The sequence below is a fragment of the Chrysemys picta genome, chromosome 1 (assembly GCF_011386835.1).
Source record: "Chrysemys picta bellii isolate R12L10 chromosome 1, ASM1138683v2, whole genome shotgun sequence".
NCBI lineage: Eukaryota > Metazoa > Chordata > Testudines > Emydidae > Chrysemys > Chrysemys picta.
The window spans coordinates 28,209,997-28,237,160 of NC_088791.1; the positions used below are offsets into that span (position 1 = coordinate 28,209,997).

Here is a 27,164-nt window from a genome sequence, read left to right on the forward strand (position 1 = left end):
AGCTTTAGAATGCAGAGTCCTTATTTCTTACATGTCTGTAGAATGCCATACACACCAATGGCATAGTCTAAACAACAACAGCAGCAATGCTGTAAAAAGACAGACATACCCCAAGAGGCCTCGGGTGGTGTCCAGAAAAATGACAGTCTAATTTCTCGGATTCTTCAGCTCCATCCACTTCTCCTTCATCACTGGACAGTCTACTAGCTAAATCTCCTCCCATGGAAGGTAGTGGCAGTTCTGGTACATAGCCACTGTGGTTTGAAGAACTGTTGCTGTTTACACTATTTGCAGATGATGGTCTAAGAGGAGAAAAAAGATTTCCAGTCTCAATGTTTTGAAGAAGCTCCATAACCAACTTGCTAAAACCGCATTGCACGGCACAACATCTGTTCAAGCTCCAAAGTAAATGGCACAAGAAATGACAGTGTAAGCAGCACAAAAATGATGTGGGGTAATTAAGAAGATTTTTTAAAAATTACATCACTTTCATCGTTCAGCCTTTCACGATTACATTTGTGTTGGATGAAGTTACATTTGGGGCTCACAGAAGGGTCAGTTTAAGAGGTATGAAAGGCAAAGAAAGTATATTTGAATAAAAACAAAAAATAAATGGGAAAGAAACTGGAAGGCTGACACATCGAACCATTACTCGGTTACTTCCCAAAAAACGAGGTGTCCAGTTCTGTAATTTTATTTGCTATGAAATTCCTACCAGAAGAAGGTCAACTAGCTTAGTAAATGTAATAAAATGCCTGGCTTAGTTTATTTCCAGCTAGTTAAGTAAACCCAGATAGCTCTATATTGTAGGATTTTCCCAGTAGACAACTTTATCTGGCCTTTCTCTAAAACCCTATAAAAAAGTCAAAGCGGGACATCCAGAATAGTGCAGGCTTTGTGCTAGACACTCCCCGCCCACCCCCCAAAACAATCCCTGCCCCCAGTGCACAACAGTGCCTTCTTTAGCAACAAATGTATATGCTTCAAAAGCAGCCTAGAAACAATTATTGGGGGAATTCAGTTATAGTCAGTGAAGACTTGCACCCTATGTGGCCAAGTGTGCATGTGTGCTAGTCTGAAGGTAGAGGGAAACAAATGGTCTGTAACTGGTAGCCTGATTTTGTCACTTCTCTAGTCAAGTGAATTTACTGCTAAATTGTTTCTCCCTCAGTTTTGTACTCTCTGATTCTGAGAAGTCACATGTACAACAATCTAGAGTCCAAAATGTAGATTTCATAGACTATCAGGGTTGGAAGGGACCTCAGGAGGCCATCTAGTCCAATCCCCTGCTCAAAGCAGGACCAATCCCCAGATGGATTTTTGCCCCAGATCCCTAAATGGCCCCCTCAAGGATTGAACTCACAGCCCTGAGTTTAGCAGGCTAATGCTCAAACCACTGAGCTATCCATCTCCCTGATTTAGAGAAACACCCATTCCAGTACATTTGTTGAGTGCTTACAATAAAAACATGCTGCTGCTAATATAGGCATGTTTTCAGTGCCTAACAGGTTTTTCTCTAAAATTACCTTGGAGTTGATGAGAAGCTTAACATAATAGGATGCAGCCCCCCTAAAATGTCACTAGTTGTAGCCAATCTGCCTCTGTTTTGTGGACACTGCAGAGTTGCTTATACCTCTAACTGCACTGAGGTTTACAATCTCAAACCAGTTATACACGTTACTGTACCGAGATCTAGGGAGACTAATATTCACTATGATGGTAAATGCAGGCACTGCAGCAGAAATGAGTACTTAATGGGTAGAATTACAAAGTGTAACCGGTAAGCTCATCTTCCTTGCCTGTTGTTCTGACCGCTTCACCCTTCTCTTTGAAGCCCTCCACTGGCTTTCACCACAGTAAGTGCAAACCTTTAAGTCTCTTCTCAACTTTGCCATTCCCTGCCTCTCTGCCCATCTCTTTGTATAGTCTCCCCTCTCCACCAGTGATGCCAGCCTCATCTGCCAGTTTGTCAGTCTCACCCAAACATCTACACACATTCTTCCATGCTCCTTGGGGCTCACAGGAGCACCTGGCAATTACTTTATTCAGAGTAATTTCTAAAGTGGCAAGTGCAGATATGCATATAAAAACTGCATATCCTTGTTTGTACCTCTCTTCCTGCACCCTTTCTATGTCACTTGGTTATTTTAGATATGTTCTTTGAGGCACAAACAGTATCTTTGAATGTGTTTGTACAATACCAAGCACACTAGGGACCCAATCCCAACTGGGACCTCTCAGAAGAAGTGAATTATGAAATAATAAAAGAAGCATGGATCAATCGGACTTGACTGACCCCATCAACCCTATCCAAAACTGGTGCTCCAGTTCAAAAGATATACAAGTGACTGTCACTTGGCCTGCTGAACTATATGCTAGAAACTAGACCACATGGGGTGTTTACCAGATCATTACTGGGGTTCAGCTGACACAGTATACTATGCCAGAACTTCTGTGGAGGGGTTTCATCAGTTTCTTTAGAAGTTGGGCTTCCATTCTAAGAAGTGTTGTTAGCCCTTGTGGTTGCAAAGAAAACCTGAATAAGAAATGATGAGCTACAGAGAGATAGCCTGAAAGAACAGTGCTAAGGGCCAGCTGCTGATCACTTTGTTTACACTGAAGTGCACCTTCCTGTACAAGTAGTCCCATTAAAGTGAACCGGAATTATTAAGTGGCACCTTCCTTCACAAACTTTAACCGAGAGGCATGAATTGCCCTGATTCACTTAAATGAAATGACTCTAAAACCTATTCATGATATTTTGAATATTAACTTTGCTAACTGCTACTGACCATTTTAGCTGAAACATTCAGCTACTCTGCGACTGACAGCAGAGCTTATGGAATAACCACTCTCCCCCATCCCAATCAGAGCCCTGACTATTATACAGTGATTTAAGTACTGCTATTAGTGTTATCTATTTCCAGCTCCTGAGAAGAACCCTATATTAATAGTTTATTATGGAATACTCCATATAAATATATGACACAAATATAACTTTATCTGTACACAAGACAGAGAGAGAATTTGCTATAGAAGTTTCAGAATATCGCATTCATGCATTTGAGAAGGTTGCTCACCTAGCAAGTACAGAATTGGGTGGTCTAGATTTTGCAGGAAATGTTACTTTGGGTTCTTGCCCAGAGTTCAGTGAAGATCCTGGCAAAGAATCCTGTGCTGGTGTAGGATGGCTCGGATGGGTTTCCCTTATAGACTGTGGATGCTCCTTGTCTTTTGCAACTTCTTTTTCCCTGGATCGAGCTTTGTGTTCAGCTAGAAGGATGTCAAACTGTTTTTTGCGACCTGGAACTGCTCGTCGATGGTTAAGTGAATGAGTCTAAAAATAGGGTGGTTAAAAAGAATTTGTGTATAAAACGTTTGTGAAAGCTCTAAATTTCTGAAACACAATTCTAAGAAAAAAACTCCACTTAAAACAACTTTAGATTTAGTCATGGTAATAAAAAGTTGCTATTCCACATAGCCCTGGATACATTCAAAAAATTATTCTCAGGATGTGTCCAATTTATCTTAAAATTATCTTTAGGGACAATTTTCATAATGGAAACGATCCATTTACCATTTCCAAGACAAATAGAATCCCAATAGTATTACTAATATTCTATCTAGAGCATTGTAATTGCAGCCCTTAATCTACAATAAATAATTAGATTTGGTTGGACTGGCAAATGTATAAATATAAATAAGGGTAGATATTCAAGTACATTGCCCTGTTCCCCTCTACAGACCAACAGCAGTAGATATATGTGTGTCCTACACTGTTGTTTCAGTAATGTGAGTCTTTTAGCCATATAAGCAGATCTCAAATTATTTATAAGAAAATGAATTTCATCTTTACTACAAGGAGACTGTGTAACACTGCGGCTGCATATATTAACCAAAAATCAGTGTTTAAAGCAATGCTATTGAGTGCATGTAAATAAATTGTAATGCCCTTTGCATCACAAATGATAAGGAAAACCTTCTTTGTCAAAAATGTCAGTGGAATGATGTAGATGCTCTGATTCATCAAAGAAACAGAATAGAATGACTTTAGCAAGAATTACCTGTGGATAGTGTCTGAATACCATACCCATTGTCTGTAAGACAGGAGCAGGTTTGACCTCTCAAATTACCGTGGTGGGATTTTAAACTACAACAAAGCATCTGATATTTTATCTTCTGAGAAAAGTACCTTGCAGGTGAGTGATCTTGTGCAAGGTTTCTTTGTTTCAGGATCCAGTACTCCACAGTGTTTATTTGGGTCAAATTCTCTTTCTGTTTGGGAAAAAAAAGAAAAGAAAAGATTGTCTCAAAAATACATGTTTTTAAATGGATGTGTCAATTAAGACTACTTTCTAGAAAATACATATTTTTTAAGGGGCTGCAGTAAGCTGTCCCTGGTTATTCACCCAAGCCCAATTTGAACCATCCTGACCTATACCAGCAAAGCATCTCTTGTACCACATGCATGGCTGAGACAATTCTGTTCTCTCCTTTCCCTGCACATGGCGCCCATCAGTAAAAGCAGGATTTCACTTACAGAATTCAGAGAACTTGCTATTACACTAGGGAACGCTTCACTTGACAAAAAGTCTTTTGGGAGTAGTAATTAAGGAGGTTGTAGTACGTCTACACGACCAGCCGGATCGGCGGGTAGTGATCGAACTGTCAGGGATCGATCTATTGTGACTACACTAGACACGATAAATCGATCCCTGATCGCTCTGCCATCCACTCCTGTACTCCACTGTGGCAAGAGGCGGAAGCGGAGTCGACAGGGGAGCGACGGCAGTCGACCTCGCGCTGTGAGGACGCGAGGTAAGTCGACCTAAGATACATCAATTTCAGCTACGCTATTCTCGTAGCTAATGTTGCGTATCTTAGGTCGACACCCCCTCTTCCCCCACCACCAGTGTAGACTAGGCCTGTGTCATTACTGCATTCAGAAATATGGGCTAAAGAATAGGGCTTGATAGAAGCGTCCAAGTACCAGACTAAGCCAAGTATTTGAGTTAAATTTCAACTACAGTAGAACCTCAGAGTTATGAACACCTCGGGAATGGATGTTGTTCCTAACTCTGAACAAAATGTTATGGTTATTCTTTCAAAAGTTTACAACTGAACATTGATTTAATACAGCTTTGAAACTTTACTATGCAGAAGAAAAATGCTACTTTCCCTTTATTTTTGTAGTAGTTTACATTTAACGCAGTATTGTACTATGTATGCCTTTTTTTTCCCCCCGTCTTTGCTGCCGCCTGATTGTGTATTTCTGGTTCCAAATGAGGTGTGTGGTTGACTGGTCAGTTCATAACTCTGAGGTTCTACTGTATGACTACCGCTGTGGCCAGTAAGACCAAAATTTTCCATATATGGCCATTGATTTTGGGTGTCTCAAATCTTTGGGTGCCCACCTTAAGACACCTACTGACTGTTTGCCGCAGCTCCCAGTTACTTCAACTGGGCGTAGCAGGTGAGCAGAACCTCTGAAGAAGCAGGCCATAGATATCTCAAGCTTTACACTAAAAATTTGAATCAGTCAAAATTACCAGCTACATTTGAAAGTTTTGGCCTAAATCTGTCTCCTTTTCACCAATTGTAAAAATGGGTATAATAATTCTTATTTTCCTATTTCACAGGGGCATTGAGAAACTTACTTAAAGTTTGCAATGCATTTTGAAAAGAGAAAGAACTTACTGAGTTCTAAATATTATTAGCAATAGTAAACATCCATTGAGATTCGTTTTAGTATATTTAATGCTAACTGTACCTGATTTACATATTTTACTACCATTTTTAATTTTGTATGTCTCACCCACAATTTATGTACAACATAGGTTTTAGTTTTATACTATAGCACTGTAGCAGAAACATGAACACGTACTTAGTTTATACCTCCCTCCCCACTGTTTTGATAGCCTTGACAGGAATACAAATAGCTATGCATATATCTGATTCCCCACTCTGGCACTTTGAGTGCAGAAGGTGGGGGCCTGCAAGGATTCTAAAAAATAATACTGGCCACTCCAGGCTTGTATTAAATTCCCAAGGTTACAGCTTTTCTCTAACCTTGGATGGGTAGATGCTGCCACCAACAAGTGCAAAAACCCCTTTGAGAACCCAGGAAGGTACACTTGGGAATTCCTTCCTGTGGGGTACCCCTCAAGCCCTTTCACACACCCCTCCAGGGAAGAGCTGAGAAAGAAAACAAAGGAAATCAGCTGTTGCCACCAGCTAATTAAACAACATGCACAAACATCTTTGGGACACAAAAATCCAATCCTGTCCTTAAAAAAGGTAAATTTTATTAAAAACTAAAAGAAAGAAAATACACCTGAAATTAGGCTTTTTGCTAAGTTTTTAAAGAAAACAATTACAAGGATTAAGCATCAAGATAGCTTCTTGTGGTCCAGCTTAAAGGTTACAAGCAAAACAAAAGCACCTGGAGTTAGCACAGAGGAGTCCACAACTCAAAGAAATAAAAGAGATAAACCTAATCACGTCTTCCTAGATATTCCTGACCTACTTACATATCTGGGGTTTCAAATGAGTAGTTTCTACTCATTTTTTTCATACCTGGCCCAAAGCTTTTTACAGCATCGCTGCTCTGTCCCCCACTCTCCGGAGAACAAGACAGACAGACAAAGGGGGAGTTTTTTCCCCAATTTTAAAAAGTTCTAGCCTTCCCATTGGCTCTTTTGGTCAGGTGCCCATTCCCTTCCTTTTACCTATGCAGGGAGACTTTTTAACCCTTTACAGGTAAAGCAAGTAGAGAACAGCTACTAAGAGGGATTTTTATAGCTAACTGGCTGGCTGGGTCCATAAAAGGGAGCTACTACCATCCGTTCATTTATCAGAATTCCATTGTCACATACATAATGGAAAAAATAGCTCTGTCATTTAACAACTCCCTCAACTCTATGTTTGTACAATTGTGCAGTTTTCTGAATGCCACTAGTAAATACTTTCAATCTATATAGAACCTTTAATTTAAGATCCAAAAACGCTTTACAAACAGTAAATCTCAACATCCCTGCTGAAATAGGGTATGAATTATTATCCCCATTTTACAGATGGGTAAACCAATGCACACAATGAAGTTAGGGGACTTGCTTGAGGTCATACAGCAAGTCAGTGGCAGAGCTGGGAGTAGAATCTGATTTCTGACTCCCACTACTTGCAATAGGTAGACAACCCTTGCTTCCTAGATGTACTAGTGACTGACAGATCTGAGTACTGAGTTATACATATTTTTTAGAACTTAATAGTAAACAAAATGTTAAATAAGTGTGTTGTTGACCCCTGGACAAAGAGACATGGCAGAAAGAGGGGATAACAAGGCATTCCAGAGCAGGTGCATACCCCTGAAATGGTGGTCAGCGCCATGACTATTGGAAAACTACAATGGCAATGAAATCTGAGTAGTAGACGCTGCTGTGGCCTTTGAAGCATAGCCAACACTAAAGGGCTTGTACAGTAAATAAGATGAAACTACAGAAATATTTAATACATCCAAATGTATGTTCACAGGCCAATTGTATGAGTCAATTATTTAAGTTATGCTGTTAAATGTATATAATGTGTTGTTCTAGGCTCATTTACCTAATCTCCTCCTTTGCCCCCCCAAAATAAAACAAACTATACTGACAAGATTGTTACTAAAAAGAATCACAAGAAAAAGCTGGAGTGAATGGACAAGCCTTGCTATATGCCCTGAACACCCATACGCTCAAACTGTAGGACTAACATGGAAGCAAATTCAACAACCAAGAGTGCTCCACTGAAAACATTAGCCCTCCAGCCTCAGGAACACACAAAACTGGGAACTGTGAAAAAATCCTGACTGGTCAAAAACTACTAGGATGGAGTATGCGGAAAAAGGCAGTTCCTAAGACAGCCAGGTCCAAAACTATGCAGGGCTTTAGAGATGTAAGCCAACATCCTGATTTGCAGCCAGAAAAACTGGAAGCCTGTATGATCTACAGAGCAATGACATAATATACTCCGTACAAGGCACACTGCTAAGTAAGCAGGTGTAGCGAGGCGGTGGGATACCCCACAGCCCCGCTGAGGGCCGAACCTCCCCTAATACCAACATGGGCGGAGCCACCGGGTCCGGCGCCCGCCCCTCCGAGGTGACGGCCCCGACCCGGAAGTATAAAAGACCGCCTGTAGAGCTCAGTGGAGCCCAGGCCGGCGAAGAGAGCAGACGTCCACAGGCGAGCTCCCGCTTGGGAAACAGCCGCAGGCCGTGACCGGCCTGCTGACTCACCGGGCCGGTCGAGCCTACCTCTTGCCCAGTACCCTGAGGAGGACTGGCCGAGCCTGCCCCGTGCCAGGTACCCCGAGGAGGAGCCGAGCCTGCCCTTCGCTACCTACCCAGAGGAGCCAATGCTGGTGGAGAGCACCGACGACACTAAGACGGCCCAGGTACCGTACGAGGGGGAGTGTGGAAGTAGCCCGGGGGCAGCCAACCCCACTCTGGCTGCTGCACTGCCAGAGCCGATGTCAGTGGGTTGCGGCCAGGATCCCCACTGACAGCAGCGAGTTTCCGTCACTGCTAGGGCCCTGGGCTGGGACGCAGTGGAGTGGGAGGGCCTGCATCCCCCCTGCCACCCACTCCTTGGGTGGCAGACTCCCTCCTTTTTCCCTGGCCTAGAGAGGCTGGGGGCTGCTACAAACCCCGACCCAGCCCCTGCTTAAGGGCCTGGGCCTCTGACTGACTATTTGATTAGTGCCACGCCCTGACTTAGGGCCTGGGCTGCTATAGACTTTGCCTCAGCCCTTGCTAAAGGCCTGCGTCCTGACCTCTTGGCTCAGCCCCGCTTACGGGTCTGAGCCCTTAACTGTGGGTCTGCGGTCCCAGACTGCTGCCGGACCAGAGCGAGGTGGTGGAATACCCCACAGCCCCGCTGAGGGCCGAACCTCAGCCCAAAAACTACTACAGCAGGTAAACCACATTTTCTTCTAGTTGAGCAATCTTTCCAAGAGTAGCCATGTACATGCTCCATGGTGAAGAGGAAAGATCACCACCTTCTTGCTAAGCAATGATAAAAACAGATCTCTTGGATTCCCAGGGAGGAACAGTATCCATTCTGGCAGGTCAGAGTGCCAGTTGTAAATGTTACCTTGGACTGTCACAGATCTGCACTGGCATAGCCCAGGCATGCTGCAGGGTTGACACACTGATCCTCCAAAATGGGAGAGTGCAAGCATTTCTCTGGAGCAGCTGCAGTGGGTGGCTTAGAGCAACATTATAGTCTCGGCAGAATGAAGAGGAGGGAGTAAACTCTACAACCTACAGCCACAGCTTGCAAATTAGCAGACAGTCCTATTTAGATGGGGCTTCCAGTTCTTTAGCTTTGTCCATAAATGGGATTTGGAACTGAAAAAAGTCTTTTTTTTCCAGATTCAGTTCTTCCAGTTTGTCACTAGGGGACATTGATCCCCGAGACTGCCTCTCGCAGCTCTTCAGGCTGGCTACCTCTCTCTGCTCAAACTTTGCCACAGGGAGGAGGGCAGCATCCCTGACCACCCCCAACAAGAACCAGCCTTCAGGCACAGAAAGAGCTTCAGCCTCACTCGAGGATGTAGGGTAAAGAGAGAGGGCAGGGCTCTGAGAAGGAAGTAAAACTGATGTAAACCAGTTTAAGCCCATTGCCAGGACTGAAAACCACAAGCAGTTGGCTCCACTTCTGCAGCAAGAGACTGAGATGACCCTAAAAATTCCCCTGCCCACTTAGTGTGTAAAACAAGTATATTAAGTCCTGGGTATATTCCAAAGAATCATTTACTAACCCTCAGATCTTTAGCTCAGCCTGTGCTGAATTGTGTATAATAGTGGTCAGAAACCAACTGTGTTGATGGACAACCGGTATAAAACATTTACACGTTCTTACAATGTACTTTACTTGCATCATTGTGATGAACAATCACAAACGGTATCATGGTGCTGCATCAATAAGTGGGGCAGAGAAGGCAGGATTTAGTGGATTCTAGGTCTGGTAACAGAACAGATCTTTAAAGAACAACCTGAAAAAAAACTATCAGTTTTGTGGCCCTGGCAATCAAGATATTCATGTGAAAAAATAGCTTAACATTCACCAGAATGACCACAAGGTACTACGACAGAGTCCTAGCCTATTTGGAGATTTCCCCCAAGCAAATTTTCATATATTGGCAGATATGGTGAATTGGCAACATTTGCTGAGTCAGTGCCAGTGCGGACCTGCCCTAGCACTACATAGCCCTAGTTAAGCAATATGAAAGAAGACCCCGTACTGTGATGACCTCTTCAGAATAATTATTCACTCTAGTGACGGTTGCATATACAGTAAATATTTATAAATACAACCTCAGCGTATACAACACCTACAGTCGTCTGTGGAGCAAGGCTGGTAGCTTGAAGACTGGGCCCATCAGCTAGTGCTCGTCTGCACTGCAAGAGTTAGCTTGAATTAGCGCACTCGAGTTACTCTACTGGAGCTAGCCTAGGTCAAGTGAAAGTGGAGTGAGAGCAACCACACTGCAAAACACCACTCGAGCAACACAGAGTGATCAGATTAGCAGATGAGTTGTGAGCTGCTGCATCCCCATTGCATTACTTGCTTGAGCATCAGCAGCACCTGAGCTTCAATCCAGCCCCCTTACAGGCCAGCTAGCTCGAGCTTAAAGCACCACTTAACTTGAGCTAGAGATGCGTGTGTCTGTCCTGTTGTCTACTTAGGGGAAAAACCTGAGTTACAGCCGGAACGAACAATGCAGTGAAGACAAGCTCCCATTGTCCAGGGAAGAGAGATCTAAGCTGAATTTTGAACTTAAGCTGCTCAAAATGTTCATGTTTTCTTAAACCACTCTTTCCATTGGTATCTTAAACTGTTTTCTGGTAGAACACAATGCCCTGTATTTGTTCACTGGAATCATAAATTAGATCCTAGTAAATGAAACGTTAGGTTAAAAAAGATAAATGAGTCATTTATGCTAAATACTTTCAGTTCTGTTGAATTTTGGTATGGTCAACTGCAAAAACTTAGGACAAAAGTTTTCCTGTGTGCCACCTTTAACTAGTTAAGAAAGAAGACACCACACTAAATGCTTTAGCGCGATGGCACTGTTCCATACCTACCCTCCCTCCCCCGTCTTAGAAAACACACCTTGCACTGTTTTGGAGTCAAGCCATTCTAACAGAACCATAATACTAACTGCCAAATGTGAGAAAAATAAAAAAAAATAAACCAATATTCAGTCTACAAAAACCTGGGTTATACTTTAAACTCAATTACAAATAATAGCATTCATCTTTATAAGTTATTGTATAACTAATCAGTGGTGTCACAACATGCATTTGGGAAACAGAATCAATTAACTTTCTATCAAGCGCACAGCCTAATCTGGATAGCACTGCCAATAGCAAAATTAGACTTTCAATTCACACAAGAAATTTTCTGCCCAAATCTCAGCATGCTGCCAATGGATGAATAGGCCCTGTGCAGCTTCTGATGCAGTAAACCTGATTCAGTTACTTTTGCTGGAAAATCTAACTCAGACATTTTGTTTTCCTTCATTCAGAACAAAAATGTATTCTGCTTTTGGCAGCAAATTCTCTGCCCAGAGTCCTGCAACTGGCTTGGCTCAACTCTGGGGAAAAATCCCCCTCCCCTCCCCCCCCCCCCCCCCCCCGCTGTAAAGCAGTGGACACTTCGTAATTGCTACTGCATCCTTGAGCTACAGTTTCTTCCATGATGCTTATCCTCTTGCTCCATTGGTGGATCTGCAAAGTGACAGATTAACAGGCCCACATTCTGCCTTCATAACCACAGATCCAAGGCTGTGCAGGTCACGACCACAGCTTGTGCAGCTTCCCCAAATCCTACCTCCTCCTCCCCATTAAGAGAAACCAGACCCCAGTTTTGCTCTCTGTGTGTATGTGCACATGTGCAGCCCTCTTCATTCCTCTTCACTTGTTGCGGAAGAGGAAATGAGAGACAAGATTTACCTAGCATCAGTGTCTCTCCCCCTAAATCTGTGTAGTATTTCCTGATATTTAAGAAAAAATAAAAGCTTAAAAATTATTTTACAATTTGATAGGGTGAAGTCCCATCAGATTAGGGTGATGTTTGTATCATACTGCCTTCTTACCAAAATTAAAAACAGAATGTTGTACAGCGCACATACTCTATGTTTTTGTCCCTTTTAAAGGTATAACAATGCAAAATTGTAACCGTTTCCAGAGAGTAAGATTAGCCACTGCATTGCACAGCTACACAACTAACACACTGGATCCACATAACAATACCCCTGAAAAGCCCATTCATTAGTACAGGCATGATGTTTAACATGAAAGACACTTACTGATGGCACATCCAATGGACATCTTGCAAGTGGCAGAAGTTATGTTTCTCAGTTGAACTAACCACATGTATATAATAAGAGTCCAGCAATGTCACCGTGAGTCATTCTGAAGCCTAAAACGTCTGTTGAGTCAGTGCAAAGCGATGGAAGCAGCTAGAAACATGACTGAGAGCTCCTTTTGTTCAGATTATCACCAGGGTGAATTATCACTGGGTTTTGCAGTCTGTTACTGTCCAGTTTTTAAGTTCTCAGCCATTCTGACTTTACAAATTATACCCGTGCAGCATATAACTAGAGAAGGCATGTATCTATGCCATGTCAAGAGTCCCAGACCATTGTGATACCAGAAATAACTCACCAATTACCACTCTTACTCTATAGCTAATTTGCATGCACATTTTCATTGGCTGAATGAGGGAGACTGCATAGATTATGTGGCCCAACTGCCACACCAATGCGCCCAACTGCCACTTGCACAAATCAACACCACTCACACAACACAACCAGCACACACAACTATCTCAAACTCACACAGCCTCTTGCCAGAGCATACACCCATTTTCCACCCACTCAAATCCACACACCTCTCCCAGCAAAACACAACCCCCACATAAATTAACACAATCACTCACACAATGACAAAACCAGCACACACAATAACCCCACTCTGAAGGCCTACAATGTCTGTTGAGTCAGTGTGAAGTGATGGAAACAGCTACAAGCAAGATAGAGAGCTTTTTCTGTTTAGAATATCGCCAGGTTCAATCATCACTGTGATTCACAGTATGTTACTGTCCAATATTTAAGTTCTCAGACATTTTTGGCCTTTTTACACATAACTTTATGAATTATAGCCATGTGGCAGCATGGGCCTTCAACTACAAGATATACATTAATGCCTCAAATCTCAAGTATTCAATTGGAGTGAGTTGAGAACAATACTAAATCTTGGTAAGTTGATCATTGCTACACTGGTCTGCAGCAAATTTGTTCAATATGACTAAAAATAAATTAAAAAGGGAGATCCTGTTGCCCTTTTATTTTACTGCAGTTATTCACTAGATAATCTACACTTTATCTGCTGGCCAATTGACAAATAGTTAACCACCCAGATTAATTCTAAGCCAAAATGAACTTGTATTTTGTAAAGGAAATATTTTATCCATATGGCAAGGGCTTGCAGGCTAACTATTCATATTAAAAACAGCATCTTACAGTAAAACATAGCTACAGCATATTACAATATATTACTCCTCAGCTACAAAAATTATTAATGAAGAATGATGGACTATCTCAAAAGGCGCACTACAACATCACTCACCTGAAAGTCTTTTGTAAGGCTTGTTACTGCTTTTAGTGCCGTTTTGGTGTTTCTTGTCTATTGAAGGAGCTAGAATTCCTTTGCCGTTCAGAATCTTTTCTGGTGATGGTGGCACTGACTTAGATGTCAAAGAAGATTTAACCAAAGTTGGAGCAGGTATGGTGGATGAAGAGGCTGAGGAGGAGGTGATGGTGGTAGTGGTTGTAGAATTCATTTTAACATTGGCACCATCTGCCTTCACTAGGTTAGGAATTTTCTCTAGACTGACTACAGGAACAGGAACACTGCAAAACCAAAGAAAGAGTCTTCAAGTTGTATTTTCTGTACCACAGGATTTACAGTTTGATTTACTTCTACATTTTATTATGAATTAGACACAGTTATATAAGAACTTCTGAATTAAGTCACATAATATCCTGGGACCAGACTAAAAATGAGATACTTTGCAAACATGTAATATTTCGTTCAATCAGGTATTTACATAAAACGGCCATTTTTCAAAGCATGGAAGTTTTGAGAACCAATTATATGGGTCAAGGTATGTATTTTTCCTTTTTACGATCCATTTTCCCCACTATTTATAATTCCTCTTTGGAATCTTGAAATTTAAAATTAGTCTTTTTATATAAAGATTTTATTCCTCCAATAATAGGCACACACTTTTTTTTTCTGTACAGTGTTCATCATGATTGTGCGCTTTGCTATTGGCAATATTAACATTAATTAATAAATATCCATAAAACATTCTCTTGCTTAGAAGAGCCCCAAAAGGTTATATGCATTTTGGGGATTAGAGGAAAAGTAGTCACATTTTGAACTTGGCAACTTTGACAGTCTCCCTTTAAATATACTACAAACCCTAATGAGTTTAGCAGACCCTAAAATATATTTTAATACAATTTTAAGAATTAATAAACAATTTGCTTAATTTTTCCTTTCTAGAATAAGTTCAGCAATAATGAGCGCTATATAATTTGACTTTTTTAATAGTATATTTATGGCATTAACAAATTAACATTCTCAATTCAATAGCAAGAGGTGAGCAAGATTGGATTTATTTTAGTTTGATAAAGAAATTTATTTTAATCCTAAAATACTTTGACTTTACTGGCTGACATGTAAATGAGCAGACATGTTGTGAAGACGCACACTTCTTTGTCCATCCAACATCGACCCTCATATTGCCTGCCAGTTTCCTGCCTCCGGCTCAGGCCCTCCAAGGAAAACCAATCCTGATAGATAACATTCATGATAAAGAGGCACAGAGCTTTAAGCCCAGGTCTTGTTAAAAGGCCATAATGAAAACATCTCCATTATTCCACTCCTTCTCCCACCCTCTTTGAGGCATTGCTCTTGTCAGACAGGGTGTGATCAACTACTTTTTCAGCAAATACATATCCAGATGGCACGCAAATTCTCTGGTGATGCTCTCGGGGCATTATTCCAGACTGAGGTCTGGTCTATACTACCCGCCTGAATCGGCGGGTAGAAATCGACCTCTCGGGGATCGATTTATCGCGTCCCGTTGGGACGCGACAATCGATCCCCGAATCGGCGCTCTAACTCCACCAGCGGAGGTGGTAGTAAGCGCCGCCGACAAAAAGCGGCAGAAGTCGATTTTGCCGCCGTCCTCACAACGGGGTAAGTCGGCTGCAATACGTCGAATTCAGCTACGCTATTCACGTAGCTGAATTTGCGTATCTTAAATCGATTCCCCGCTGTAGTGTAGATGTACCCTGAGGAAACAGACAGACTGTCCTTGAAATTCAAAAGCTGTTCCTAAATATGAATAGAAGGGGATATTTGTGTAGCAGACCAAATCTTCACCAGTAAGTACAAGCGTCACCTCTGCTGCTTTCTCAGCTTTTGCTTGCTTGGCTAAGAACATAAGAATGGCCATACAGGGTCAGACCAACGGTCCACCTAGCCCAGTACCCTCTCTTTCAACAGTGGCTGGTTCCAGAAGAGAACAGGACAATTTATTGAGTGATCCATACCCTGTCATCCACTCCCACCTTCCGGCAGTCAGAGGTGTAGGGACAGCCAGAGTATGGGGTTGCGTATCTGACCATCTTTGGCTAATAGCTATTGATGGACCTGTCCTACATGATCTTATCTAATTCTTTTTTGAACCCTGTTATACTTTTGGCCTTCACAACATCCCCTGGCAACAAGTTTCACAGGTTGACTGTGCATTGTGTAAAGAATTACTTTCTTATGTTTGTTTTAAACCGGCTGCCTATTAATTTCATTGGATGACTCTTGGTTTGTGTGTTATGTGAAGGGGTAAATAACATTTATTCACTTTCTCTACACCATTCACATCTGTATCATATCCCCCTCAGTTGTCTCTTTCCCAAGATGAACAGCCCCAGCTTTTTAAGCTCTCCTCACATGGAAGCTGTTCCATACCCCTAATCTTTTTTGCTGCCCTTCTCTGTATTGTCTCCAATTCTAATGCAACTTTTCTGAGAAGTGGCAACCAGAACTGCACGCACTATTCAAGGCATGGTCATACCATGGATTTATATAGTGGCATTATGGTATTTTCTGTCTTATTATCTATCCTTTTCCTAATAGTTCCTAACGTTTTGTTAGCTTTTTTGACTGCTGCTGCACATTGAGCTGATGTTTTCTGAGAACTAACTTGATACCACTCAAGAAAAAGATCTTGGAGTCAACAGCTAATTTAGACCCCATCATTTTGTATGTATAGTTGGGATTATATTTTCCAATGTGCATTAATTTGCCTTTATCAACACTGAATTTCATCTGCCATTTTCTTGCCCAGTCACCCAGTTTTGTGAACTCCTTTTGTTAACTCTTTGCAGTCAGTTTTGGACTTAACTATCTTGAATAATTTTGTATCATCTGCAAACTTTGCCACTTCACTGTTTGCCTCTTTTTCTGGATCATTTATGAATATGTTCAACAGCACTGGTCCCACTGCAGATCCTTGGGGAACCCTGCTATTTATCTCTCTCCACTGTGAAAACTGACTGTCTATTCCTACCCTTTGTTTTCTACCTTGTAAACATTAGAGGACCTTCTCTCCTATACCATGACTGCTTACTTTGCTTAAGAGCCAGGGATGTGGGGACCTTGTCAAAGGCTTTCTGAAAATCAAAGTACATTATATCCACTGGATCACCCATGTCCATATACTTTTTGACCCCCTCAACGAATGCTAATAGATTGGTGAGGCATGATTTCCCTTTAGAAAAGCCATGTTGACTCTTCCACAAGATGCTGTGTTCATCTATACGTCTGATAATTCTGTTCTTTGCTGTGGTTTCAACCAATTTGCCTGATATTGAAGTTAGGCTTACTGGCCTCTAATTGCCAGGATTGCCTCTGGAGACTTAAAAAAAAAAAAAAAAAACAGCATCACATTAGTTATCCACTAATGGGTGCTAAAGACTGAGCTAGCCTCTAATTTTAACCCCCAGGATAACCTAGAGCACTAGGCCATCCTGGACACAGATACTTCTGATGAGTCAGAGTATAAGAAGTTGTTTAGTCTAATCATTGGCTTACAGACCTTTAAACTGTGTGCATACTATAGATAAAAAGAAAATGCATTAACTGGATGGGTACAGCACAAAGTTTCCCTTTATCACAATTTTATTAAATGTTTCTTTTGAAGCACCAATCAAGTTTATTAACTAAGGACATTATCACTGCAAACATTTTGAGAGCGCAGAGAATGTTTACAATTGTGCTGATTCTCAAAAATTTTATATTGTTAACCATGCATCTCCTACTGAATCAAGATAGAAACTGAAATATGCTAACATAATATGTCTTTAAGTGGAGGGTTTTTTTTGCCAGGAGCATAAGTTGCCAGTGCTCTGAGATGTGCAATGGCTACCTCCTGACTTTGAGTGGAGTTCAAGATATTGGATTTTTTATACAAAGCACCAAGTGACTTAGAACTTATCTGTTTGAGAAACTGCCTCTTCCCATGCTGCATTGCTGCAGCTGGCAGAGGTGCCAGGGCTGGAGTTCCCTTAGTTTGAAAGAGAAGGAGCTGCTGACAGGTATTCTGTGAGGGGCCCTGAACTTTGGAACCTTGGTCCAAAATAGCCCAAAAGTCTATTGATCTTCAGGGAATGCTGCAAAACCTCTCTTTCTCCAGGCTTTTGAGGAAAACTGGAATGTGTTACTGAAAGGCTGGGATCTGTGGCTGGAGCACATCCACCTTCCCTCTCCCTGGTTTTGAAGAGTTAGGAATTTTTGTATTATCAGTGTGATTGTACGTTTTAACATGGTAAAAGTACCCAGAGGAGATTTGTATAAATCATACACATATTAAACCAAAAAAGAATTGTGTAGCATAGCAATATCCAGATCTGGTATTAATTAGATGCAACGGTCAAAGAGGGCCAAATTCTGTGGTGGAAAAAATGGTTTTGTAAGTTGGTCGGAAAATGGGCAAAACTGTAGCTTAACTTGTACCCACTCTGCATTCAACAGGTATACGAAACCAGTATAAGTTACAAGGTGGTTGCACCCAAAGCAACAGAAGGGTGTAAAATAAAGCATATCCCTTATACCTGCGTTTCCTACTATAGTGTCACTTCTACATTGACATAGAATTTGGCCCTCTGTGTGTATTCCCTTCCCCGACCCCCTGAATTCATTCAGTTAAAAGATAAGACACCATTTATATAAAAATGACTTCTTGGAGAAAAGCTATAGTCTTCTAACACATGATTGAACTACAGTAATTTATGAACAGAGGAAATCATGGCCAATTCAGCTCAGAGTCAAGTACTTTTTATTATGTAAAAATAAAGCTGGGTAAGTTTTCAAGACACATTTTTATTTTTATACAGATAAATTTAAAAACACTGATAAGCAATAAAAAGGGGCAAAAGTGTCCCCCAAAATAGATTCTCTATTTTAGTATTAAAGATAATGGATTAAATAGGCTAAAACAAGAATAATGGCAGAGAACTTACTTGTTTTATATTTACTGCTAACTCCGAATTACAGAGTCTTGAATGCATATGGACCAATGAGCTAACTGACAAAGCCCAGGAGGGGTTACTGGCTTGGGTCAGTTTCAGACCACCAAATCAAATCAGAGAATAGGATGAGTTACTCCTTCAACACCTGTTGTCTGTAATGTGTGGAAAGAAAACTTGTGATGTTATGGGGGACTTTAATTTTGGAGACATGCTGGAGGTCTCATATAGCCAGAAGTAAAACATCATTAGAGTTTCTAAAAATTATACATAATTTTCTAACACTAAAGGTATTGCATTCAACACAATGCAATTATTTGGACCTCATTATGACAGATAATGATTAATCAATAACAGAGCGGGAAGCTGTTGGTTGCTTAGGGACCAGAAAACTTTAGTTTTTCTCCAAGAGATCACTGATATAAATGGTGTCTTATCTTTTCACTGAATGAATTGGGGTGGGGGGGAAAGGGGGAAAGAAATACAACCATGACCCTGATTACATTCAGTATGGACAAACAAAGGAAAAATCCCAACCAGTAATGTATACACTTGGTGCTTCAAAAAGGCTAATTTTCCAAAGCTGAGGAAAAATATGAATTAAATTGTTTGGGAGGAAAATTGTGAGTTCTTTAAGAAGAGTTTATTAGATGGCCAAAAAAGCCATTATTCCACAATCAAGGAAGAGGACAACTTTAGCTAAAAGTACATTCCTGGTTCAGTGGTAAAGTAAAAGCAGCAAATAGAAAAAAACAGCACCTCCCCCCCTCCAAAAAAAAAACAACAACAACAGAACAAATTTTAAAAAGTGATTGATATAAATTCAAAGTTATGAAGTACAGAAAATCAATAAGGGAAACTAAAGACGTCAGGAAAAATCCATAGTTGGCAGGACTAAAGACAATAATAAGTTTTTGAAGTGTATTAATAATAAAAGAAATCCCAACAAGGGTATAGACCCATTACTAGAATTGTTAATAATGATGCAGAAAAGAGAAGTATTTAATAAATATTTCTGTTCTGTATTTGGAAAGAAGCAGGATTATGTACTCTTATGACTGAGGATGAAGTACTAAGGAAGATATAAAACAACATCTACTGGGAATAAATATTTTTAAATCAGCATGCCCAGATACCAAGCATTCAAGAGTCCTAAAAGAGTTGGCTGAGGAGATCTCTGGCCCTTCTCATGTTAATTTTTAACACATCTTGAGATACTGGGGAAATGCCAGAAGATTGAAAGAGTGTTAATGTTGTGACAATGTTCAAAAAGGGTTAATATAGGTTGGCTAGCCCGAGCAAAATAATGGAAGAGCTGATATTGGACTCACCTGATAAAGAATTAAAGGATAGGAATATGATTAATGCCAGTCAACATAGTTTCATGGAAAAAAAAATAATTACCTGTACTCTAACTGTTGTTTGAGATGTGGGTGCAGATGTGTAGTATTCCAGTCAAAGTGTGCGTGTGCCCAGTGCATCACAATCTGAGAACTTTGCTTAGCAGTACCTGTCGGGGCGGCACTCATGTCTTTCAGTCCTTAGCTCCTCCCCTGCTATAAGGGCAACGCTGCCCTGACTCCCTTCAGTTCCTTCGCACCAGAATCCAAAGCTAACAATTCTGATGAGGAGGGGATGTTGGGTGGGTCGTAGAATCTATATCTGCACCCATATCTCAAAGGAAAACAGTTACAGTTCAGGTAAGTTACTGTTGTTTTTTTTCTTCGAGTAGTTGCAGACATGTATTCCACACTAAGGCCACTCACAAGCAGTAACTGAAGGAGGTGGGGCTAAAGAACAATTGCAAAACTGCCTTCCCAAGGTTTGCATCTGACCTTGATGCAGTCATCCTAACATAATGCTTGGTAAAAATATGTACTGAAGACCAGGAAGCTGTTCTGCAAATGTCTAATATAGAACATCACCAGGAAGCTGTTTGGGCCCTTGTTGAATGAGCCACTCGTCTTGGAGGAGGTGTAGACTGAGCCACTCCATATGCTGCCATAATGCAGGAAGTAATCCATCTGGGAACTGTCTGCTTGGAAACCACCTAACCCTTCACACGATCCACATAAGAGACAAAGTCGAGACAACTGATGACTTGGAGGCAGACAATCCCTTTAAAAAAAAATCTACATTTCAGCTAGTTAGAAAAAATTATCTTCCCTTAAAACAGTGGAATGTCGATATCCTCGTTAAGCGGACCCTCAAGCAGCTGAGAGACAGACCTGATGACTTAAGAAGCAACAGATAATCCAAAACATCTTGAATGCATGCTTGCTTTGGCTGGATTCCCAGAGCTAGCAACCAAACAGAAAAACGCTTCCACTTGATGAACTACGTAGTTCTAGTAGAAAGCTTTCTGCTGTCAAGCAAGACTCAGTGCACCGCTTCCAAGCAATGTCCCTCCCCCTCATCTAACCATGTAGCATCCACGTCAAGAGATGCAGACTGCTCAGTGTGTCAGAAGGGAGGGGAAAATATTTGAGATGTCAGAAAGGTCAAGAAGATCAGAGAACCAAGCTTGTCTTGGCCAAGCTGGTGATATGAGTATCAGTTTGGTATGATCCAACTTCAGTTTCAGGATAACCTGAAGAATTAAAGCATACATCAGCTCTGATCCCCAATTCAAATGGAAGGCACTGATTAAAGAGCCTAGACTGGGCCCCACTCAAGATCACAACTGACTGCATTTCCAGTTGTCTTTTGTTGCAAACAAGTCGATCGCTGCAATACTCCAGTCTCTGAAGATGGATTTCAATATGTTGTTCTTCAAGGACCAATCATGATTCTAGTAGAAAACTCTGTTGAGGTGGTCGGCTAACTGATTCTGAACACTGGGTAAAGTGAGCCGCTGTGGGGGTAATCTCCTCCTTGATGCACAGATGCCAAAATTGTATCACTTCCTGGCAAGGTGGGTTGGAATTAGCCCCTCCCTGCTTGTTCACATAATATATTTCAATACTATTGTCATTAAGGATATGAACCACTATACCCCTGATGTGAGACTGAAAGGCCAGGCATGCATTGTAAATAGTTCAAAGCTCCAGAAAACTGATACAAAGGAAAACTTCCAGTTTTGCCCACAGAACCAGAACTTGCAATGACCTAGATGTGCTCCCCAGCCCATTTTGGATATACCGGTAACTATAGTCCTGGATGGAGAAGGGCGGACAAAGGGAACACCTTATAAACATTGAACTGATCTGTCCTCCACTGTAGGGAGTCCAGGATGTTTGGTGGTACTCACACTAAGCTGTCCTTCAACTGACAATCTGGGAGGTAGACTAGTTTCATCCAGCTTTGATGAGAACACAAATGCAATCTTGCGTGTTGGACTACCTAAATGCATGTTGCCACATGCCTTAGTGACCTCAGGGACACAAGGATTGTAGCTGATGGGTGATCATGAGACTGGAGGGATAGACATAGTCGGTGAATTGCCTGAAATTTCTCAATCAGCAGGAAAGCCCTCAAACTTGTATTGTCTAGTAGGGCCCCAATGAACTCTATTTTTTGAGTTGGTATTAGGTGTGACTTCCCTTTGTTCTAAATTAGACCCAGCTGATCAAAAAGAGAGAAGTGTGAACTGGCTGTGGCAGAGAACCTGGTCTTTGGACTTGCCCCTCAGTAACCAATCATCCAGATAAGGAAAGCTGCAGAATCTCCGTATTGGATGAATTTGTTGAGACCATGGAGATCAAGGTTACCTCTCACCCCTCCTTTGGACTTGGGGGATCAGGAAGTAGCAGAAGCAGAATTCCTTTCCCCGATGATGAACTCCCTCACTAAAAGCCCCCAGAGCACACAGAATTTCGACCTGCTGAAGGAGGTAGGAGGGGAGAATGGACAGAAATAGGATGGTATAACCTGATCCCACAGTGCTTAGGATCACCTTGTCCATAGTTATTGTTTCCCAACTACTTTAGAAGCCTGTCCTTGAACCGTGGAGATGTGATCAATAAGTTCACCATTAGTATGCTGCTCTCGATACAAAAGTCGAATAGGCTGCTTGCCCGAAGGTAGTGGAGAAAGGGCTGGTTAATCAAATCTGGACCCAGACGGTCTTCTCTTCTGGTGATTTATGCCGCTTTCTAGTTTTGCCACCTAGCAGGCTAACACGACTGTCACAAATATTGCGGTGGATGATATTGCTAGTGTTGTTGACTCTCATAACGATGTCTCTTTGTGGCCTGGTATAAACCCACAGTGACTGCAAAATAACATAAGAATCCTTAAAAGGATGCAATGTCTTGTCAGTTTTCTCAGAAAACAAAAACCAATCATCGAAAGGTACGTCCTCTGTGCTCTATTGGACCTCAGGAGCTATCAGAGTTCTGTAATCACTAGGTCCTTCTCTTTATTACAGAGGCAGCCATAAATCTGGATGAAGGATGTGCTGTTCAGTGCCAATTGCAACAACATTTTGGCCACCAAACGGCCTTCTGCAATGAATGCCTTAAACCAGGGGTCTCAAACTCAATTTACCTTAGGGTCAGTGCCAGTCCTCAAATCCTCCTAGCAGGCCAATAGTGTCACTGAAGATGGTGTTCAGAAAAGAAAACGTTTATATTGTATTTTTTATTTTGAATTTCTTAGAAATAATAAAACTGTCATACAACTTTATACAATTCTTCGCCTGCCAGAGAGTTTTTAGTGTTTGCCAGACACCTGGCAACGCTTCAGTTCTGTCAGTTTGTTGATGTTTGGCCTCAGTGACTGAGCAGTTGAAACCTTCAGGATTGCAGCAAGGTGTGCATCAGATAGTTGTGTTCAGTATTTTGACTTGTTTATATTCATTGTGGAAAAACGTGATGCTGCCTCCATGGCTGATTCTGTCTGGCAATTAATGATGCTGGGGGGGGGAGGGTGGCGGGGCGGCGCACCTTCAGCAGACATTGCCTGCAGCATATCTGCATGCGTCTCTCCTCCGCGGGCTGCAGTGGGGAGGTTCTTGGGCAGCAGATGGCCCGCGGGCCGGGACTTTGAGACCCCTGCCTTAAACTCTTCCTTGGAGGATTCTCGCAACTTATCCATAAACTTGGGCATAGCATCCTAATTCACAAAATCATACTTAAATGATAATACCTGGTGTTTCTCAATGCACATTTGTAAATAAGAGGTTGAATAAACTTTTCTCCCCATCAAGACTAACCTCTTAGACTTTCTCTTTAGGTGTGGATTTTTATCTCCTGTGTCATAATCTCTTGTTTGCCGCCATCACAACAAGAGAATTAGGAGCTGGTTGCTCAAATGCTCAAAACCCTGCCTGTGGACATAATACCTCTTATCACTATGCTTTGCTTTTAAAGACACTGGGATATTTCAGAGATTTGCCAGACTCTATCATCACTTCATTTATAGGGAGAGTGACTCTGACAGGAGCAGAGGACTGAAGAATATTCACTAATGTATGGGTGTTCTCCTGAACAAACTCAGCTTGAATACCCAAGGTGGACATTATTTGTCTCAGGAGATCTTGATGTGATTTTAAAATCCTCTGGCACCACAGAAGAATGATCTGGCACTGTAGTCTCATTTGGTGATGAGGAAGAAGAGGGAAGCGAGATCAATGGAATCTCCTGTGGCAATGCATGACTAATATAGGATCAATCTGCACCAACTCATAGGGAGTCACCTCAGTCTGTGGCTGCAGCACAGGTGGATCAGGAGGGACACTACCAGAGGAATGTGTGACCTCACCCTGGAACGAGTCGAAAACTGGGACCTCGTCGAATGAGGAACCTCCCAGGGATTTCCAAGGAGGCCACTGTCAATAGGGATACGGCACTGGTGGCCAGTAGGAGCTAGGCCAGGAACCTTTATCCCTGCAAGAGCAGTACCAATCTCTGTACCCAGGGTGATTCCCAGGAAGTCTCAATGACCTTCAAGAATGGTATGGTGAAAGAAAAGTCTCCAAACTCAATCCTGAAGACCCTTCCAAGTAGGTCTGATGGTAATAGAGGAACTGCTCCAGGTGGAGCCAGTAAACACCGCGTGTCATCCACAGCCCTATACGCAGGTCTCATCGGCACCAACGATGGTACAATAGTTGGCACTGAGTACTGACAAAGGCATTGCACTCACTTTCGTTACTGAAGCTGGTACTTGTACAGAGGATGAAATTGATACCAGACCCGCAGATGTAGACTACTGCAATCACTATGCTGTCAATGCTCTTAGTACCAAGCAGGAAGCTGACTGCAACCCTGCCCCTTAGATATAAGGCTGTATGGACGACAGTACCACAAGTCTAGATCCAGTCCAGGCAGTGCTGAGGACACCAAAGAATCCGCCACCACAGTCAAATGTTCCTGGGTAAGTGGCGAATCAGGAACAGAAAAGCACAGCAAGTCCATTGATGCCTGATATGCTGCCAGTGCAGAAACCATTGGTGCCATCACCATTGTCATTGGTACCAGACTCCATGGACGCCCTCTGGACAGTACTGGGGTTGACGGTATGGCATCTATCTGATCTTGCCTCAGTATTGGAGAGCATGTGGGTTGTCCAGCTCTATCCTGAGAACTGAAGACTCACATTGGTGGTCTGCACTCCTCCGAGACAGGGAGGAGGAATCTTGCTGAGCTCTGGAACAGCCTCAGTCCATTTTGTGGGTTCTTTTTCCTTAGAGGAACAGAGGCAGGGAACGATCTCCCTTCTTCGTGGGTGAGGAATCCAAATCTGGTTGTGAAGCCTCGGCCCGTAGCAGCTCAGACGGTCTCTGGGGGCCTGATGATCTGTGGCAGTCCCCAGAGAGCCTAAGTGCACCTCATGGCCTGCTCCATAAGGTGCTTCTTCAAGCACAAGTCTATAGCCACCTGAGTTCTCTTCGGTATGTCTAAACTGTGATTAAAAAAAATTCATAGCACTGAGCCTCAGACCTCAGACTAGCTGACTTGGGCTCACTGGAGTTGGGCTGAATGGCTATAAAATTGAAGTGTAGGGCTTTGAGACCCTCCTGCTTCGTGGGGTCTCAGAGCCTGAGCTGCAGCCCAACCCTGAACATCTGCACTGCAATTTTATAGCCCCATAACATAAGTCCTGTGAACCCGAGTCAGCTGACCTGGGCCAGCAGCAGCTGTGCCGCAGGTCTTTTATTGAACAACCTGCAGATGGAGCACCTTTCCATAATGTGCCCTTCCACAAGGCACAATAAACATTGAGTGTGGGAGTCACCAGTAGGGGCAGCTACCCAACATGTCCAACAATGCTTAAAACCTGGTGAAGGCATCACATCAGGCAAAAACTCTACTTACTACATTAAATAAAATCTTAAGGTACTACTAAACTAACTATTTACATAAGAAAATCACAGAAACATTGTGATAGAGCAAGGGTCGGCAAGGTTCGGCATGCGGCTCGCCAGGGTAAGCACCCTGGCGGGCCGGGCCAGTTTTATTTACCTGCTGACGTGGCAGGTTCGGCCGATCGCGGCCCCCACTGGCCGCGGATCGCCGTCCCGGGCCAATGGGGGCGGCGAGAAACAGCGCGGGCGAGCAATGTGCTGGCTACGGCTTCTCGCCGCCCCCATTGGCCCGTGATGGCGAACCGCGGCCAGTGGGGGCCGCGATCGGCCGAACCTGCCGCGTCAGCAGGTAAATAAAACTGGCCCGGCCCGCCAGGGTGCTTACCCTGGTGAGCCGCATGCCGAATGTTGCCGACCCCTGTGATAGAGGAAAGTGAGGCGAAACACCACATTGAATGTGCCAACTCAACCTGCGGGCAGTGAGAAGGAATTAAGCAGATAGCCATGGGAGGGGCTACAGGGCCTAAGGGTACAAGCGCCACCCGAGGGGTATTGCTAAGGAAAGTTCTCCAACTGATGCGCTGAGCACATGCATACCCAAGTGGAATACATACCTGCAACCACTTGAAGAAGAAATAGGTCTTGTCAAACAACCTGATTTCATTCTTTGATTGAAACTTGTAATCAAAGTTTGGTTGATAATGGTAACTGTGTAGATGTAATATACTTATTTAAGGCATTGAGTTAGTACTGAACAACATTAATTAAAAAATAGCACTACAAACTATCAATAAAACACATTAAATGATTAAGAACTGGCTAACTGATACTATTCAACATTTTCATCAACAATCTGGAAGTAAATATAACGGCTGATAGAATTTGCAAATGGCACAATGATAAATGATGACAGGGCGGCCACACAGAATTATCTGATCATGTAGTAAGCTGGGCCCATTGAAACAAAATGCATTTTAATACAGCCACATGCAACTAAGAACAAGGAATGCAGGCTATATCTACAGAATGAGGAAATGTATCCCAGAAAGCAGAGATCCTGAAATGAATTTAGGGGTCAAAATGGACGAGCAACTCAACATGAGCTCCCAGTGCAATGCTGTGGCAGAAAAGGCTAATGCGATCCTTGGATAAACAAAGGAATAGTGAGTAGGAGCAGGGAGGTTATTTTACCTCTGTATATGACAGTGGTGAGACCAATACTAGAGTACAGCGTCCGCTTGTAGTGTCCACATTTTAAAAAGGATATTGGAAA

The 27,164-nt window shown here is 42.4% G+C and overlaps 1 protein-coding gene across 17 annotated transcripts in view; it reads right to left on the reverse strand.

Moving 5' to 3' along the window:
• Positions 1-27,164, reverse strand: part of ATXN7L1 (ataxin 7 like 1) — a 183,907-nt gene that overhangs the window by 26,411 nt on the left and 130,332 nt on the right. For all 17 annotated transcript variants that reach the window (XR_010589613.1, XM_065553940.1, XM_065553935.1 and 14 more), the window contains 4 exons: positions 13,673-13,956; positions 4,193-4,275; positions 3,081-3,337; positions 110-302 (listed from right to left, as the gene is read on the reverse strand). Coding sequence is in view for 16 of the 17 variants with exons in the window: in XM_065553940.1 (XP_065410012.1) it covers positions 110-302; positions 3,081-3,337; positions 4,193-4,275; positions 13,673-13,956 (817 nt within the window). In the remaining variant the exon portion in view is untranslated. The remainder of the gene's footprint in view (positions 1-109; positions 303-3,080; positions 3,338-4,192; positions 4,276-13,672; positions 13,957-27,164) is intronic.